Source organism: Tasmannia lanceolata, unplaced genomic scaffold (genome assembly GCF_043159265.1).
Source record: "Tasmannia lanceolata isolate RefF3 unplaced genomic scaffold, GAP_Taslan_0.1 ptg000012l, whole genome shotgun sequence".
NCBI lineage: Eukaryota > Viridiplantae > Streptophyta > Magnoliopsida > Canellales > Winteraceae > Tasmannia > Tasmannia lanceolata.
Window position 1 is genome coordinate 46,281,556 of NW_027518689.1, and position 13,988 is coordinate 46,295,543.

Here is a 13,988-nt window from a genome sequence, read left to right on the forward strand (position 1 = left end):
CAATAATCAGTTTTGAACTCCCAATCCCAATTCAATGAGGTGGCCCATTAGACGAACTTATGGATGACCCTCACAGCAGTGAACCCTAGAAATACATAACACATGCAACTCTCTTCCTCCTTCCCCGCCCATCACTATCTATCTAGACTCGAGCTTGTCGACGAGAAAAAAAATCTGAAGGAACCCAGATTTCATTTCACTTGGAAGACTTTTTCTACCTCATCTAATCTGTAAGCTGTATCAAACTCCCTTTACTCCACCAATGTCTCTTTATTTTCTTCGTAGCAGGCTACTTGGAATAAGCATCACACAACATTCAAGCACTCATCTCTATTTTCTTCAAAACCCATATCTGAAATCCATTTCCACCTTATCAAACCCTAATGACCAACCCTCATTTACAATCTCCTACCTTGTTAATTCATGTGGCCTATCAGAAGCAGCAGCTCATTTAGTCGCCAAGAAAGTCAGCATTAAAACCGCTGAAAACCCAGACTCTGTCCTTTGTTTATTCAAAAACTATGATTTTGACAAAACCCACATCTCAAAGCTCATTACCAAGTACCCCTCATTGCTCTTAGCCAAACCAGACAAAACCCTGAAGCCCAAGTTTGAGTTTTTCCGTGATATGGGCCTTTCTGGCTCTAACCTCGCGAAGATCCTCTATTCAAACCCAAATATTTTGGAAAGGAGCTTAAAGAAGAGCACCATGCCTTCCATTGATTTCCTTAGAAGTCATCTCCGTACCAACGAAAACATTATCTTTGCTATCAGACGCTCACCGCGTCTTCTTCATTTGGGTTTCCAAAACCTGATGGTATCCAATGTATCAACCTTGCAAAAACATGGTGTACCAGAATTGGGAATTTCGAAATTGATCATGACCCGACCCAGTGCACTGATGGTGAATCCTGATCGTTTTAGTGAGAATATAATGGCGATTAAGGAGATGGGTTACAATCCCTTAAAATCAACGTTCATCCGAGCAGTCAACATTATGTCAGTAATAAGCAAATCGACCTGGGAAGCAAAATTGGAGGTTTATAGGAGTGAGGGTTGGTCTGAGAATGAGATACTTCATGCATTCAAAACTCAACCTATGTGCATGGGTATATCGGAGAAGAAAATTAGGAAAGCGTGTGATTACTTTGTGAACAAAATGGGCTGGAAGCCATCGGTTATTTCCAGAAACCCAAATCTTTTGAATCTTAGTTTGGAGAAGAGAATTCATCCTAGATGTTCGATTACGCAAATTCTGATGTCAGAAGGTCTGATTGATAAGGATTTGAATCTGGTTCGGGTATTGAAATTGACTGAGAAGGACTTCATGGAGAAGTTTGTGATCAAGAATCAAGAGAAAATTCCTAAAATACAGAGGGTATACCAAAACATGATTGGAGCTGTGGTATTAGACATTGGTTCTAAGGAATTGGGTGGATTTCAGAAGTTGTAATGTATTCATAACAGAACACTTGAAATATATGTATTTTCAGTTTGTTTTCTGCCATTTTTTTCTATTTAACAGAAACTGGTTGGCTGGAATCTGACAACACATTGGCTGGAGTGCACGACGTACCTCACTATGGTGGTTTGCCCTCTGACACTTGATTTGATGCAATATTTGTCTTTCAGTGCCGTTAGTTCTTAGTTATTTGAGTGCAATTAATTTATTTTAGACTCTTTTAGCTTGCCTAGGGTGAAATCTCTGATGAAGAATATGTTACTAATTGTGGGTGTAGTCTTTGGTCATAATTCGAATGTGTTTTGATTGGCTAAATGCAGTAAAATAAGTCCCAGCAACTAAAAGTTGTTCTAATTCTGACACCAGAAAAATCTTTAGACTCAAACTGAAGCATCGTTAGGTCAATATTTTTTTGAACAGGATCTTTAGGTCAACTTTTTAATTCTTCAAAGTCAAGCAAGTGAGAATCACTGCTTCTTGAACAATGAGCTGCTTTATCTTATCATGTGTACACTTTGACCATCTATTTTTCTTTTACACTCTTCTTGAATGTACCTCCAAGGCTTTATATATTCTCTCAAAATCATATGTGAACAAGATATTCTTGTTTAAGCGTTAAGAAACTCCATCCACTTTGTTGAACTTGCTTTTGAACTCCAAAACTTAGCAAAGTTGCACTTTGAGATATTTTGTGTAGATTTATGACGTTATCCTCCATTGAAGTTGTAAAATTAAATTGAAAAAGAATTTGCATAAAAATCCAAGAAGGTTACATCCCCAGATTTCTGAAGTAGGTTTTGGATTTGACATAATTTTATCATATTTCTGAAGTTGGTTTTGAATTTGAAATAATTTTATCAACAGAAAAGACCGTGAAGGGCCTGAATCAGTTATGTGCCAACTATTAGAGATGCTTTCAAAAGAAACTTCCCTTGAAACCAGCAAAATTAATGCATCATAGCTTTTACGGTCAAGTCTCTCTACCATCAGCTTGTGTATTCGACTGGGCGGCCCTTCTAGAAAGGATACAGATGGTGGACTTCTTGCTGCAGTGGGAGATGCTTATGATCACTGTGCTCTATGCATTTGGGCGGGGGAGAAATTTAATATATGTTTATGCATTGCAAAGTAGCTAGAGAGGTGTGGAGCAGTATATTGGCTACATTTGAAATATCGTGGGTCTTTCTAGCAAAGCTCATAGACTTATTGGAGGGATGGTCTACGGCCACATGGAGAAAAAGAGGAAAGGTATTGTGGAATGTATCTCTTTTAGCTACACTCTGGGTGTTGTGGAAAGAGAGAAATGCATGTGTATTTAAAGGACACATCAAGAGTCTTCTTTCCTCCCCAACAAAGTGGGAGCCTCCTGAACACATGTTTAAGTTAACTTTGATGGGTCTAGTCTTGGAAATCCAAGGCCATCCGGCATTGGAGGGGTATTAAGAGATGAGCTTGGAGCAGTGACATGGGCATTTGCAGGTCCCATTGGACTTGCAGACTCAAGCGAGGCTGAAGTGCGTGAGTCCACCAAGGAATAAAGCTCCTTGAAAATGAAGGTATGAATAAGTTGGTGGTGGAAGAGGATTCTCTCAATGTAATCTTATGGCAAAGGGGTTCACATGCTCACCCGTGGCGGTTTGCTAGATTTTTTTATGAGATTCTAGATGGAGTGGGTGAAGCAAATTTATCTTTCAAGCTTGTTAAGCGATCGGCAAATGGGGATGACGATAGGTTAGCAAGGGACGGGGTTTCTAGAGAGGTGTTGGAGCTGTTTGATTTCCTGCCTCCATGCCTTCTTTTTTCTTATGTCTCAGAGGATGCCCTTTGTACTTCTTTTGTTTTCTTTCTTTTTTATTCGCTTGTACTGACCATCTCGGTCTTTGCTGGCTTTTAATGAAACATTCCTCCATTCAAAAAAAAGGAAAGAAAGAAAGAAAAATGAACCAAATTGTAGATCTTTTCATAAATGCTATGGATTGTTTCAGTGTCTGAGTTAAAAATTGTTGATTGAGTTACAATGACTTGGACAGCTATGTTTAGTATACTGAGCATGATGAACTTGAATGTGAGATCCATGTTGATTTAGAAACTTTTGTTTTTGAGCATGAGGATGGAAATGAGGACACCGAGTTTGAAATGGCTTGGTTCATGTTTGACATTGAGGGTAAGAATGACCTTAAGGATTCCAATGGATTAGGGAGCATGAAGAAATACCATTAAAAAAAGAGAGAGGGAGCATGAAGGAAGAAATGAGTGAAAAAATCAGCCATGACACACACAGGACAGAAATTGAAGACCTTGTGGTACTCACAAGGTAACTTTTGCACCATTTGGGGAATTCTATGGGGTATATGCCCTTACATCTTCGCATGGACTGTTCACTACTCATTTTATACACCATGAGGCTGCCTTACATCACCATTTTGACATGAAGAATGCTATGATGCAAAGAGAACTAAATATGGGTGATTACTATGGAGATACCACCCTAAATAGAGCAAGGATCATCTACATGTTTGATTCGGGTGGACTGCGTCAACAATGGGGCTGGTGGGGAACTCAAGGTCGAGTTCTTTCAAATAAGGAGTGTGATGCTGGAGCATCCCCTTATTAAAGTCTACATCAGCCCAAGTTGCTTCGTTAACCAAGGATTTTCTTTCTTACATCAGTGTAAACAAGTAGAGTGGTGTAGTTTAGCCATTTTGGAGTTTTTACATGTCTTTTTAAGTCAATTAGTAGATAGTTTAGACAAGTTATACTTAATTGCGATTTCATTTAGATTAGTACTTTTAGTTTCATTTGCATTTACGTTTCATTTGTAAAGGGAGCTATAAATAGCTTTCCTTCCATTGTAATTTTAATATTTGGACATGTAATTTTGAATTGAATTTTGGAGAAAGGATTTTGTAAAGTTTGTTTCTTCCAAGTGGAGAGAACGATTCTGTTGAAAATTGTAAAGGAAAAATAGATTCGAGCTTGATTTTCAAGCTGCTCGACTTGTTTCTGCATTTACCTTGCTAAAAGGAAGGATTTCTTCCAATTCGTTATCTTAGCATCCCCTTGCTAGGTCGATTGTGGAGATTGATGAAGAAAATCAAAGCTGATTGAAGAAAGCCCCAGGAAGTGTGCAGATCTGTCCTGTTAAAGATACATCACAAGGTTGCTGATTTCTGTGGCATTTTTATGCATCTTTAGTGTTGGATCTCATCGTCCATAAACCTGTAAGTAGAATTCTATAAACATGAAATTACTGCCTCTGATCAACTAAGGTTTTTGGTGGAACTCGTTGGAAATGTAAAATCCTCACTCATCTCTGTTTTAGTAGAGTTCATTGGGATCGATTGGATCCGAGTCCTCAGATCTTGAAATTTTCAAGTTTTAATCCCGATCTTGAGCTTAGAGTTACACTATTGTGATTGTTGTATGGGATTTGCATGCGCGCATCTCATCATGAAGAGCTCAAATCAAACAAATGACAGAAGTTTATTGGAGTGCATTTGATTTCACTAGCATGTTTGAAATTTATGGGTTTTGATCCTAATACAGCCTAATTTGTCAGTGGTGATTTTCTGAAATAGTTGCCTTGTGTTTTTCAGAGGTATTGAAACCGTGCATATGAAAATCAGTATCATGGAACACCTGTAACTGAAGTAAACAAGTTTTTGTTCTTATATGCTGTCAATTTGTTGTCTTCCATCTTTAAGGCCATGTGCTTATAACAGATCTAAAGAGGCTTTGAAGTTGAGTGGAATTCATTGAATCCCACAATCTGATAGAAAGTTGAAGCAATTTGATGTCCTTAGCACAATAACGAAACTACTATACTGACAAAAGCCTAGCTTTTGATAGCAACATTAAGATGCTTGTTTCACATCATTTTGAAGGTTGAAAGAAGCCTTTGCCATCTCCAACTTTTCCAGATAGCTTAATACCGTGAACATGAAGTGGATTTGTGGGATTCAAACTCATGAGTTTGTGTTTAATGATTATAGCATCACTGTTCATTTGAAGTGCAATATCTGCAACTATATGCTATTGAATATCAATTAGAATTTGATTTTCCCACTTTTGGCCTGAAGCTTTGATTAACAATGGCAAGTAGACAACGATATCTACATGCATAGTCGCTTGGAAGGTGTTGAAATGCCTGAATTGGGACCAATTTTAAAATTCGCTCATTTTAAAATAAGCTTACCCTTCAAAAAAGTTAAAATAAGCTCCATTTGCCCATTTGAGTTAAATTTCTGGTTCTCGGTTAGGTCCAAAAACAGATGTGACTAATTGTAGTTTTGAGATTGTGTCAAATTGTGTTAGGACGTGGTTTTAAGTGTACTCATACTAAACATCCAAAGCGAAGCTGAGAGCTAACTTGTTAATGCTCAATATGTGATTGAGGCAGTTGCAATGAGTTTGAGTTGCGTGTTACAAAACTGAACTTCTCCATGCTCAGCTGCAGAACCCTTGATAGAAATTTCCTGAAAAAGGCACAATTCTACCTTTTACTGTTCATGCTTGCCTTTATCATTGTTTCTGCAACTAAAACTCACCTCGAATTACAAGATCGATCTGGTCTCTGTGTATCCAACTACCAGTATCCGACTCCTGCTCATTGACAGCTTCATCAGAACCGGTCCCCTAGAATCTTGATCATAAGTCTTCATTCGGGGAAAAAAGGCTATGCAGATTGGTATGGAATGCCATTCTGCTAGAAACTGATCTAGGAAACTGCTTGGCACTTCCTTGTGAATTTAGAATTTTGGCACACAAGCTATTCTAGCTTCAATCAAGGATCTGTGAAATGATTAATTTACTATTTAAATTTAATCTTTGCAGGATTGGAACTGGAAGATGCCCAATCTTTTGAAATTCTTGAAATTCCGAAAATGAAGAGATCTTCAGAAAGACGATTTCAGATGACAATAGTGTTGCTGGAATCTACCAAAGAAAAGACAAAGGAGTTCAGGAAATACCTTAATGAATTAAAAATGTTCTACAATCATCGGTCTGGTGGTTGATATGCAGTTTTAGTTTTGATCAGAATTACAAATACTTACCTACAAAGCCTCAACAAGATGATCAGCCCTTTCAACTGGTTCAAAGTCAGAGGTGATACCACTATAAAATTGGCGATTCAGAGACACGGGAGTGGATCACTGATTTGGGTGTTGATTTGAATTTAGAATTGAATCATTTGGTCATGGTTTTGTAATATAAATTTTTTTCCCAGGTCAATTTTAACTTTTTGAGCCTTTTCTTGAACCAATTTGGGTGGCTCCTTTGCATGTTCATCCACTTATTTAATCAAGTAATGTTGATTCATTCTCTTTAGTAGAATTGCTTAGATTGAGATATAACTGTGAACGGTGTTCTCTTCATCAATGATATCACTTGATATATGGCAAACATATGATGTTGAATCTTAGATAAATGAGAGATCGTGTTTTGACCAAAAAAAAGAAAATGAATTTTTTTTTTTTTTGAAAGTTGACAATTTTATTGAATAATGGTTGGATAAATCCGAGTACACCATAGACATCAATCATAAATGTAACCCCAATATAATTTTCAACCAGCTGTACTAACTAGAATTGTGTTAACTACGGTCTCCTCCTTTAGCACCCCTGCTTTGGCAAGAAAATCTGCCTCCTTGGTAGCTGTGCTTCTCCGATGTTCATTTATTGGCTGCAAGACCTTTATAAGATCAGGAAAGGGATGTAAGAGATGTCAAGGTAACCTACCTCTGATTTGGGGAATCCGCTTTTAATCAAGCTCCATCTGTTTGTTTGTTGCCTCGTCTTGGTCGGGTGTTACAGGGGTGAAAACCCTAAAAATTAGATTTTTGAGGGGTTTACGCTATAGAATATATAAAACAGAGGACATCCTAAGTTTTCCATGTAGCTTGGCTTTCTCAAAAAAAACCCTTTTCTTCTCTCCGGCGAGCCTGATTCGACGGAGCAATTCCCCGGCTGCTGACGTTCCACGGCTCTTCCCCCGCTTATAGCATCCTATGGCCGAGTCACGATTCCTCCGAGGACGAATCTGAGGTTCCCTCAATGACAGACTCGGGACTCGCCGGGGGTAAAGCTCTCATTTGACGATCTTCGGGAGGTTGATACGCGATCCGGAGCGATTCCGAGTTTGGCGGCATCGGTGTTGTAGTAGCCGCCGTCGATCCATCTCCCCATCTGTATCTTTCCATTACCGCCTCAAACTCATCCCTCTCCGATCCAGATATAGAGGTTTCCGACGCGGAGGTCTCTTTGTTGTAGACGTCGGCCTCATCGGATTCCTCATCCGTATCCTCTACCTCTTCTTCTTCAGATCCCTCAGATTCGGTGTCTTCCTCCATCTCGGTCTCCTCGTGGGTATCCGACTCAGAATCCGGGGGATTCCCACGGTTTGGTGGGAGACACATTTTGCAGAGTGGAGGAGGATTTGGTGAACTTTATGAACTCTGGCAGGGTAAGCCGTGGGGTGGGAGTTCGCCCTAGATGGGCCAGTGGGGCGAATTTAACCCCTCTTGAAGTTCGGCGGATCAATCCCGAACCAGGCCTTTTGGGCGTTCCTCCAGAAGGTGGGCAGCAGTTTCGATCGGAGCCGGCAGATGAGCCGAGCAAGTGGCTTCACCGAACTGAAGAGGCGACTTGGCTACCCGTCCGAACCAAGAAGGGAAGACGCCTGGAGAGTGTCTTCCACAAAAGACAGAGCAGAGAATTGGGAGATTGGCGATGTCACAGATGTGCTTTCAGGAATTTTAGAAGGAGGGTTAGCTGCTGGAAGTGTCACAAAGTCTGGTCCAGTTCGGATTTCAATTTTCCAGGGCACCAACAACAGAGAGCGGATCAGGTGGAGAGGCGTCGACTTCTTCCTCAATCAAAAGAGCATCCAGCAGAGAATGTTAGAATGGAGCCGTTGCTTCCTGCAACTTCGGATGGGGTAGCTTTCAACCTTGAAGTAGTCCCCCTTAAGTCTATTAGTAATGCAGACTTAGGATTATGGGGGAAGATGAAGGAGGGGTGGGATGATGATCTGGATGCGTTGGAAGCCTGGCTTGTTCGAAATGGCAGTCAAGGGACTGAAGCTGTGGTGTATAAAATTGCTCCTCTTGAAATCCAAATTTCCATCCCTGCGAGCGCTAATCGATCGCATTTAATCAGAGACTGGTGCTCTCCATCCCATTCTCCTTTGGAAGACCTGCAAAAATGGGATACAAAATATCCTAAGGAGGGGAAGCCTTCCTGGTGGAAAATCGAAGGCGTTCCGCCTGAAGCATGGTGCGCTGATAATTTTCGGCGTATAGGGAGGAAAATAGGCCAGGTGGTGGAGGTGGATTTGTCGTGTTACGCGGGCTTCGGGTATGAAGTGGGTAGGATGCAGATCATAACTGAAGGTCGTCCCGGAAGTGAACTATCTCTCCCAAGCTCTATCGATGGCACAATTCGCTGGATTCTAGCCTCCCGGGAATCCGATGAAGGCTATCAGAACTCTGCAAAACTCTCCTCTCTTTCTCCAGTAGGGCAGCTGGTTGAGGAAGAGGCGTTGGGTACTCCTCTAAATAATGCTAAGGGAGGGGTATGTGCAGCTGAAGAAGATAACCATCCCATTAATGCAATCCAGGCTGCCTTCAATGCCATCAATGAAGCCTCAGAGTCCATAAATGCTGTCCAGGATACATTCAATGCCATCAATGAAGCCTCAGATTTTCCTTCTGTGCCGGAGATAAATGTCGGGGTCCTCGGGTTGGTGGAGTCGGCGATTCCTTCGCATCCCGCTTCTCGGGTGCAGCAAGCGACGCCGGTTAGCAGCATTTCATCTGGCGCAAATTTTGAATTTCAAAAAGCGGGTCCCACACAATCATACAGGTGGCACAGTGTCGATCGGCCTATTCAGGAATTCTCAACCTCAGATACTCCTTACTCTAAGGTCAACAGCTATGCTGACATTATTTCAGCCTTAACTTCTCCGTATCACAGGGACTATCCTCGAGTGGGTGTAAGCCACGTGCCCGCTTCGGGTCAAAAGGAATTTGATGAAAGAGGAGTTGGTTCAGAGGACATTTGGGATTCTCCACTGGTGGGCCTTGGGACCAAGGAGGAGGTATGGGCCTTTGGGCCTCATCAAATCTGTCTTGGGTATGAATATCTATGTTGGGTCGACAAAGACGTTGGGCCCGCGTATCATTCTCCTTCTTTCTCAGCGTTTGATTTTATTCTGAAGCTTGTTTCTCCCAATTCCAACCCAGACGCTGCCTCTTCTCCGTATTTATTGAACTCTAGACCTCTGAGTCTCCATTCCGAATCCAATACAGTGGGCATCACTCGATCCTCTCCTGAGACTGAGGAGGAGATTGGGGTCAACCAGTTGAGGGGGCATCGTCTGCCAAGTCCCAACAGTAGGTGCATCATTTTCTCTCGAGAGGACCGTTTTACCCTTCAGTGCTGGGTGGGGCAAAGGACGGTGCTCTTTGATTATAGTGGTTGGGGAGGTATGAAGTCTTTATTCTATGGTGAAGTTAGGGGGTGGTCCTTTCGCTCGCTCGTCAAGGTATCGCTTGGAAGATACTCCCATCTTCGTTCACTGAGATGGTGTAGCAAGGCGGACATCCAGTTCCTGCCTTGTGCCCCAGACCTCTATTATGTCCCTTCAAGGGATGACTCTGGTCCAGTTTCTACCCAACAGGTGATTGAATTGATGGTGGACCATACCGTGAATCTCAGTTCCCACTTGGGCCTAGTATTCCCGGGTCCCATTGAGGAATACAGGTCTAGCATAAAGGCGGCAGAATTGCGGGAGGTCGCTGGAGTGTCATCTCCAGAATCCATCTCCGAAGCAAACCTGAAACGCACGGAGAGAGAATTGATGCGACTTCAATCGGATATCAATTATGACTCTGGCTCGCATAGCAATGGTCTCAAACGAAAGAAAAAAGGAAGAAAGATTGGTTTCAGGGAGGGGAGGAACTCATCGGAATACAGTTGTTGATGAAGATTTTATCCTGGAATAGAAATGGCTTGGGCTCTCGGGAGAAAAGAATTCAAATCAAAGCATTAGTTAAACATCGGCGCCCTGAGGTTGTTTGTCTTCAGGAAACTAAGATGGAGCAAATCAGTACCATAGATATGAGAAGCATGGGGTTCAACTCTGATTGGAATTTTGCTTTCTTAGCATCCAAAGGAGCTTCATGGGGTATCTTGGTGGTGTGGGATTCAGTCTTGTGGGACAGTTCAGATGTTTGGCGAGGAGTCTTCTCTCTCTCTGTTGCCTTCAGAAAATGTGAAGATAGTTCAGTCTGGTTCTTCTCAGGCGTCTATGGTCTTTTGTCCACCTTTGAGAAGTGCTATTTTTGGGAAGAATTAAATCAGATGCGCGGCCTATGCTCCGCTCCTTGGTGTATCGGGGGGGATTTCAATGAAGTCCTAGGATCAAGGGACCGCCTCGGGGGCCAGCGAATTACTGTGGGCATGAGATCTTTTGCTGATTTTATCGCCATCAATGAGCTAGCAGATTTACCTTTGGGTGGATCATCTTTCACGTGAGCAAGAGGTTCGCACCGGAGTCGGCTTGACCGATTTCTTCTATCGGGCGACTGGTTGGCAGTTCTTTCCGAAGTTTATCAGCAGGCTCTACCCCATTCTGTCTCCGACCATTGCCCTATCCTTTTGTCTCCTAAAATGGAGTCCTGGGGCTCCCCACCCTTCCGATTTGAGTTAGCTTGGCTGGAAAATCCCCTATTGGAGGCTCAGTTAGTCAGATGGTGGTCTGAATGTGTTTTCGAAGGTCCCAGCGATGTCGTTATTGGCAAAAAATTGAGGTTCATTAAAGGAAAATTAAAAGAGTGGGATAAGGAGCAGAAAGAAGTTGACTACGGTAGGAAGCGGATTCTTGAGGACAGATTGATGGAGATACATTCATTGGCCGATAGTGGTTTGGCATCGGCGGAGGATTTTGAGCAACAAGGAAGATTAATACAAGAACATAAAGAGTTGTTGATGCTTGAAGAAATCTCTTGGCGTCAAAGATCTCGAGTCAAGTGGTTGTTGGAGGGAGATAAAAACACAGCCTTCTTCCATGCCATAGCCAGTGCTCGCAGACGAAGGAACAGAATTGAATCCTTAGAAGTGGAGGGGGAGATTGTATCTGACCGGGAGCGGATTATTGAAGAAATTATTGCATTCTACAGATCTTTATATTCCGCTGATGGGATTTTACGCCCGATCCCTCAAGACATTTGTTTTGCAAGTTTAAGCCTGGAAGCCTCAGCCGGATTGGAAATCCCTTTCTCTGAGGAGGAAATCCGAACAGCACTGTTCTCTCTTGCAAAAGATAAAGCCCTTGGTCCCGATGGTTTCTGCTTGGTTTTCTTTCAGACTTGTTGGGAAACAGTAAAATCGGACCTTCTTCGATTCTTCCTAGAATTTTTTGAGGGTGCTCTCCTCGACAAAGGGACGGGTGCAACTTTTCTAGTCCTCATTCCAAAAATTGAAGGAGCATCAAAAGTATCAGATTTTTGCCCGATTAGCTTGGTGGGCAGCCTCTACAAAGTGCTCGCAAAGGTCCTGGCGGACCGTATCAAAGTGGTTCTTCCATCTATTATTTCGGTAAGTCAAAGTGCTTTTCTAAGCAATCGTCAAATTCTTGATTGTTCCTTAACAGCCAATGAACTATTACCGGAGGAAAGGGGAAGGCGGCATCTTATGCAAGCTCGATATGGAGAAAGCATATGACCGAGTGGATTGGGCCGCTTTAGATTTTCTCATGGGTCGTATGGGCTTTGGGGTAGGTGGAGAGGGTGGATTCGGAACTGCTTATCATCCGCCTGGTTTTCTGTCCTCATCAACGGATCAGCAAAAGGATTTTTCAAATCATCTAGAGGCTTGCGGCAGGGAGACCCTCTATCTCCTTTTCTTTTCCTGATCGTGGCCGAATCCCTGTGCAGTCTGCTGAAAAAAGGTAGTGACATGGGGCTATATAAAGGGTTCCTTATTGGAAATAGTAAGGTGGAAGTCTCGCTTCTTCAGTTTGCGGATGACACTCTTCTGTTCTGTTCTGTTCTCCGGTCATATCCCAGGTTCTCAATCTTAAGGCCATGCTTCGTTGTTATGAGATGGTCTCGGGGCAACGATCCAATTTCACCAAATCTCGGATGTACGCGATTAATGTTTCTGAGAGCGATGCATCCTCTTTCGCCGGAATTATGGGGTGTGGTCTAGATGTCTTTCCAGCAACCTATTTGGGTCTTCCTCTCGGAGTGGGTCGACCGAAACACACCCTATGGGCTCCTATTATACAAAGGATCGAGCGTCGGTTGGCCACCTGGAAGCGCCGGTTGGTTTCCAAAGGAGGTAGATTGGTGCTTCTAAAGGCCGTTCTATCCAATATGCCGATTTATTTTCTATCCCTTTTTCAATGTCTCGTCTCTGTTGCTAAGCGCATCGAGCAACTTCAGAGACGTTTTCTGTGGGGCGGTTCAGGGTCTTCCAAGGGGGTATCCCTGATTAAATGGAGTATGGTCTGCTTGCCTACTAAAAATGGAGGTTTGGGTATCAGGAGGGTTCAGAGTTTTAATCAGGCCCTTATGGGGAAGTGGTTGTGGAGATATGGCAAAGAACACTCCTCTTTGTGGGTCCGGGTCATTGAAAGTAAGTATGGTTCATCTCATGGGCATTGGGAATCAGTTGATAATTTTAAAAACAAAGGGCTTACGGTTTGGAGGGACATCTTGCAGTTGAAGTCTTTATTTGCTCCTGGAGTTCGATACAGAGTATATAGGGGGGATCAGATTCGGTTTTGGCAGGACCCTTGGTGCTCGGCTGATCCCCTTCGAGTTATGTTTCCTGACTTATTTATCGTTTCATCTCAGAAAGAGGCTTGTGTATCGGAATGTTTTGTACGAGAACAGGGAAAAGTGGCGTGGGCTCCTAAGTTCCGCAGAGCCTTCTTTGTTAGGGAGTTAAGATCTCACAGCGCCCTCCTCTCCTTATTGGACTCTTGATTCATCAAGTCTTCGGGCGTAGATCGTCGAATTTGGATTTGGAATCCGTCGGGGATATTCTCCGTCAAATCTTTTTATCACCACATGATCCCTCCTTTAGTGGAGCATGTGTCCTCCTCGGTTTGGCGCCAATCTTGCCCTCCGAGAGTTGCTTTCTTTGGGTGGTCGTTTAGCTGGGGCGGCATTCAAACTATGGATTTCTTGAGGAAGAGAGGAATGTGGCTGGTGGATCACTGCCCTCTATGTTTATCCGCAGGAGAATCCATAGACCACCTCTTTATACACTGTAAGGTTGCTCGATCTATTTGGGGTCTTCTCTTTTCTCGGTTTGGGATCAGTTGGGTCCCTTCCAATTCTATGGCTGAATTTATTCAGAGTTGGGAATGGGCTCCTTGGAAAAGGAAAGGCAGAATTCTGTGGAAGATGTGTCTCTTAGCCTCATGGTGGTTTTTGTGGAAAGAGAGGAATGCGCGTGTCTTTGAAGGGAAGGCTAGTTCTCCATATTGGATTTATATTCAGGTGATAGTTGCGGTC

At 42.7% G+C, this 13,988-nt stretch overlaps 2 protein-coding genes across 3 annotated transcripts; both read left to right on the top strand.

Annotated features, from left to right (window-relative positions):
- The first annotated feature begins 27 nt into the window (after window positions 1–27).
- On the top strand, window positions 28–6,712 carry LOC143888371 (uncharacterized). 2 transcript variants are annotated; one of them, XM_077392759.1, is made up of 2 exons: window positions 28–1,588; window positions 6,296–6,712. In XM_077392759.1, exon 1 carries the CDS (start codon window positions 263–265, stop codon window positions 1,451–1,453), a length of 1,191 nt encoding a protein of 396 aa, XP_077248874.1. In that variant the 5' UTR covers window positions 28–262; the 3' UTR covers window positions 1,454–1,588; window positions 6,296–6,712. The 2 variants fall into 2 exon arrangements, with proteins under 2 accessions (XP_077248874.1, XP_077248873.1); XM_077392758.1 differs by having other exon boundaries at window positions 28–1,585.
- A 4,421-nt stretch (window positions 6,713–11,133) lies between these two features.
- Window positions 11,134–13,454, top strand: LOC143888877 (uncharacterized). Its single transcript, XM_077393266.1, has 3 exons — window positions 11,134–12,060; window positions 12,116–12,238; window positions 12,531–13,454. The coding sequence occupies exons 1-3, from the start codon at window positions 11,134–11,136 to the stop codon at window positions 13,452–13,454; spliced, it is 1,974 nt and encodes a 657-aa protein (XP_077249381.1).
- The last annotated feature ends 534 nt before the right edge of the window (window positions 13,455–13,988 follow it).

Coding starts and splice junctions, on each gene's coding strand:
- LOC143888877 (XM_077393266.1), top strand. CDS start 11,134: ATGGAGTCCTGGGGCTCCCCACCCTTCCGATTTGAGTTAGCTTGGCTG. Junction 12,061..12,115: donor TTCTTCCATCTATTATTTCG/GTAAGTCAAAGT, acceptor GTTCCTTAACAG/CCAATGAACTATTACCGGAG. Junction 12,239..12,530: donor TGGGTCGTATGGGCTTTGGG/GTAGGTGGAGAG, acceptor GTCATATCCCAG/GTTCTCAATCTTAAGGCCAT.
- LOC143888371 (XM_077392759.1), top strand. CDS start 263: ATGTCTCTTTATTTTCTTCGTAGCAGGCTACTTGGAATAAGCATCACA.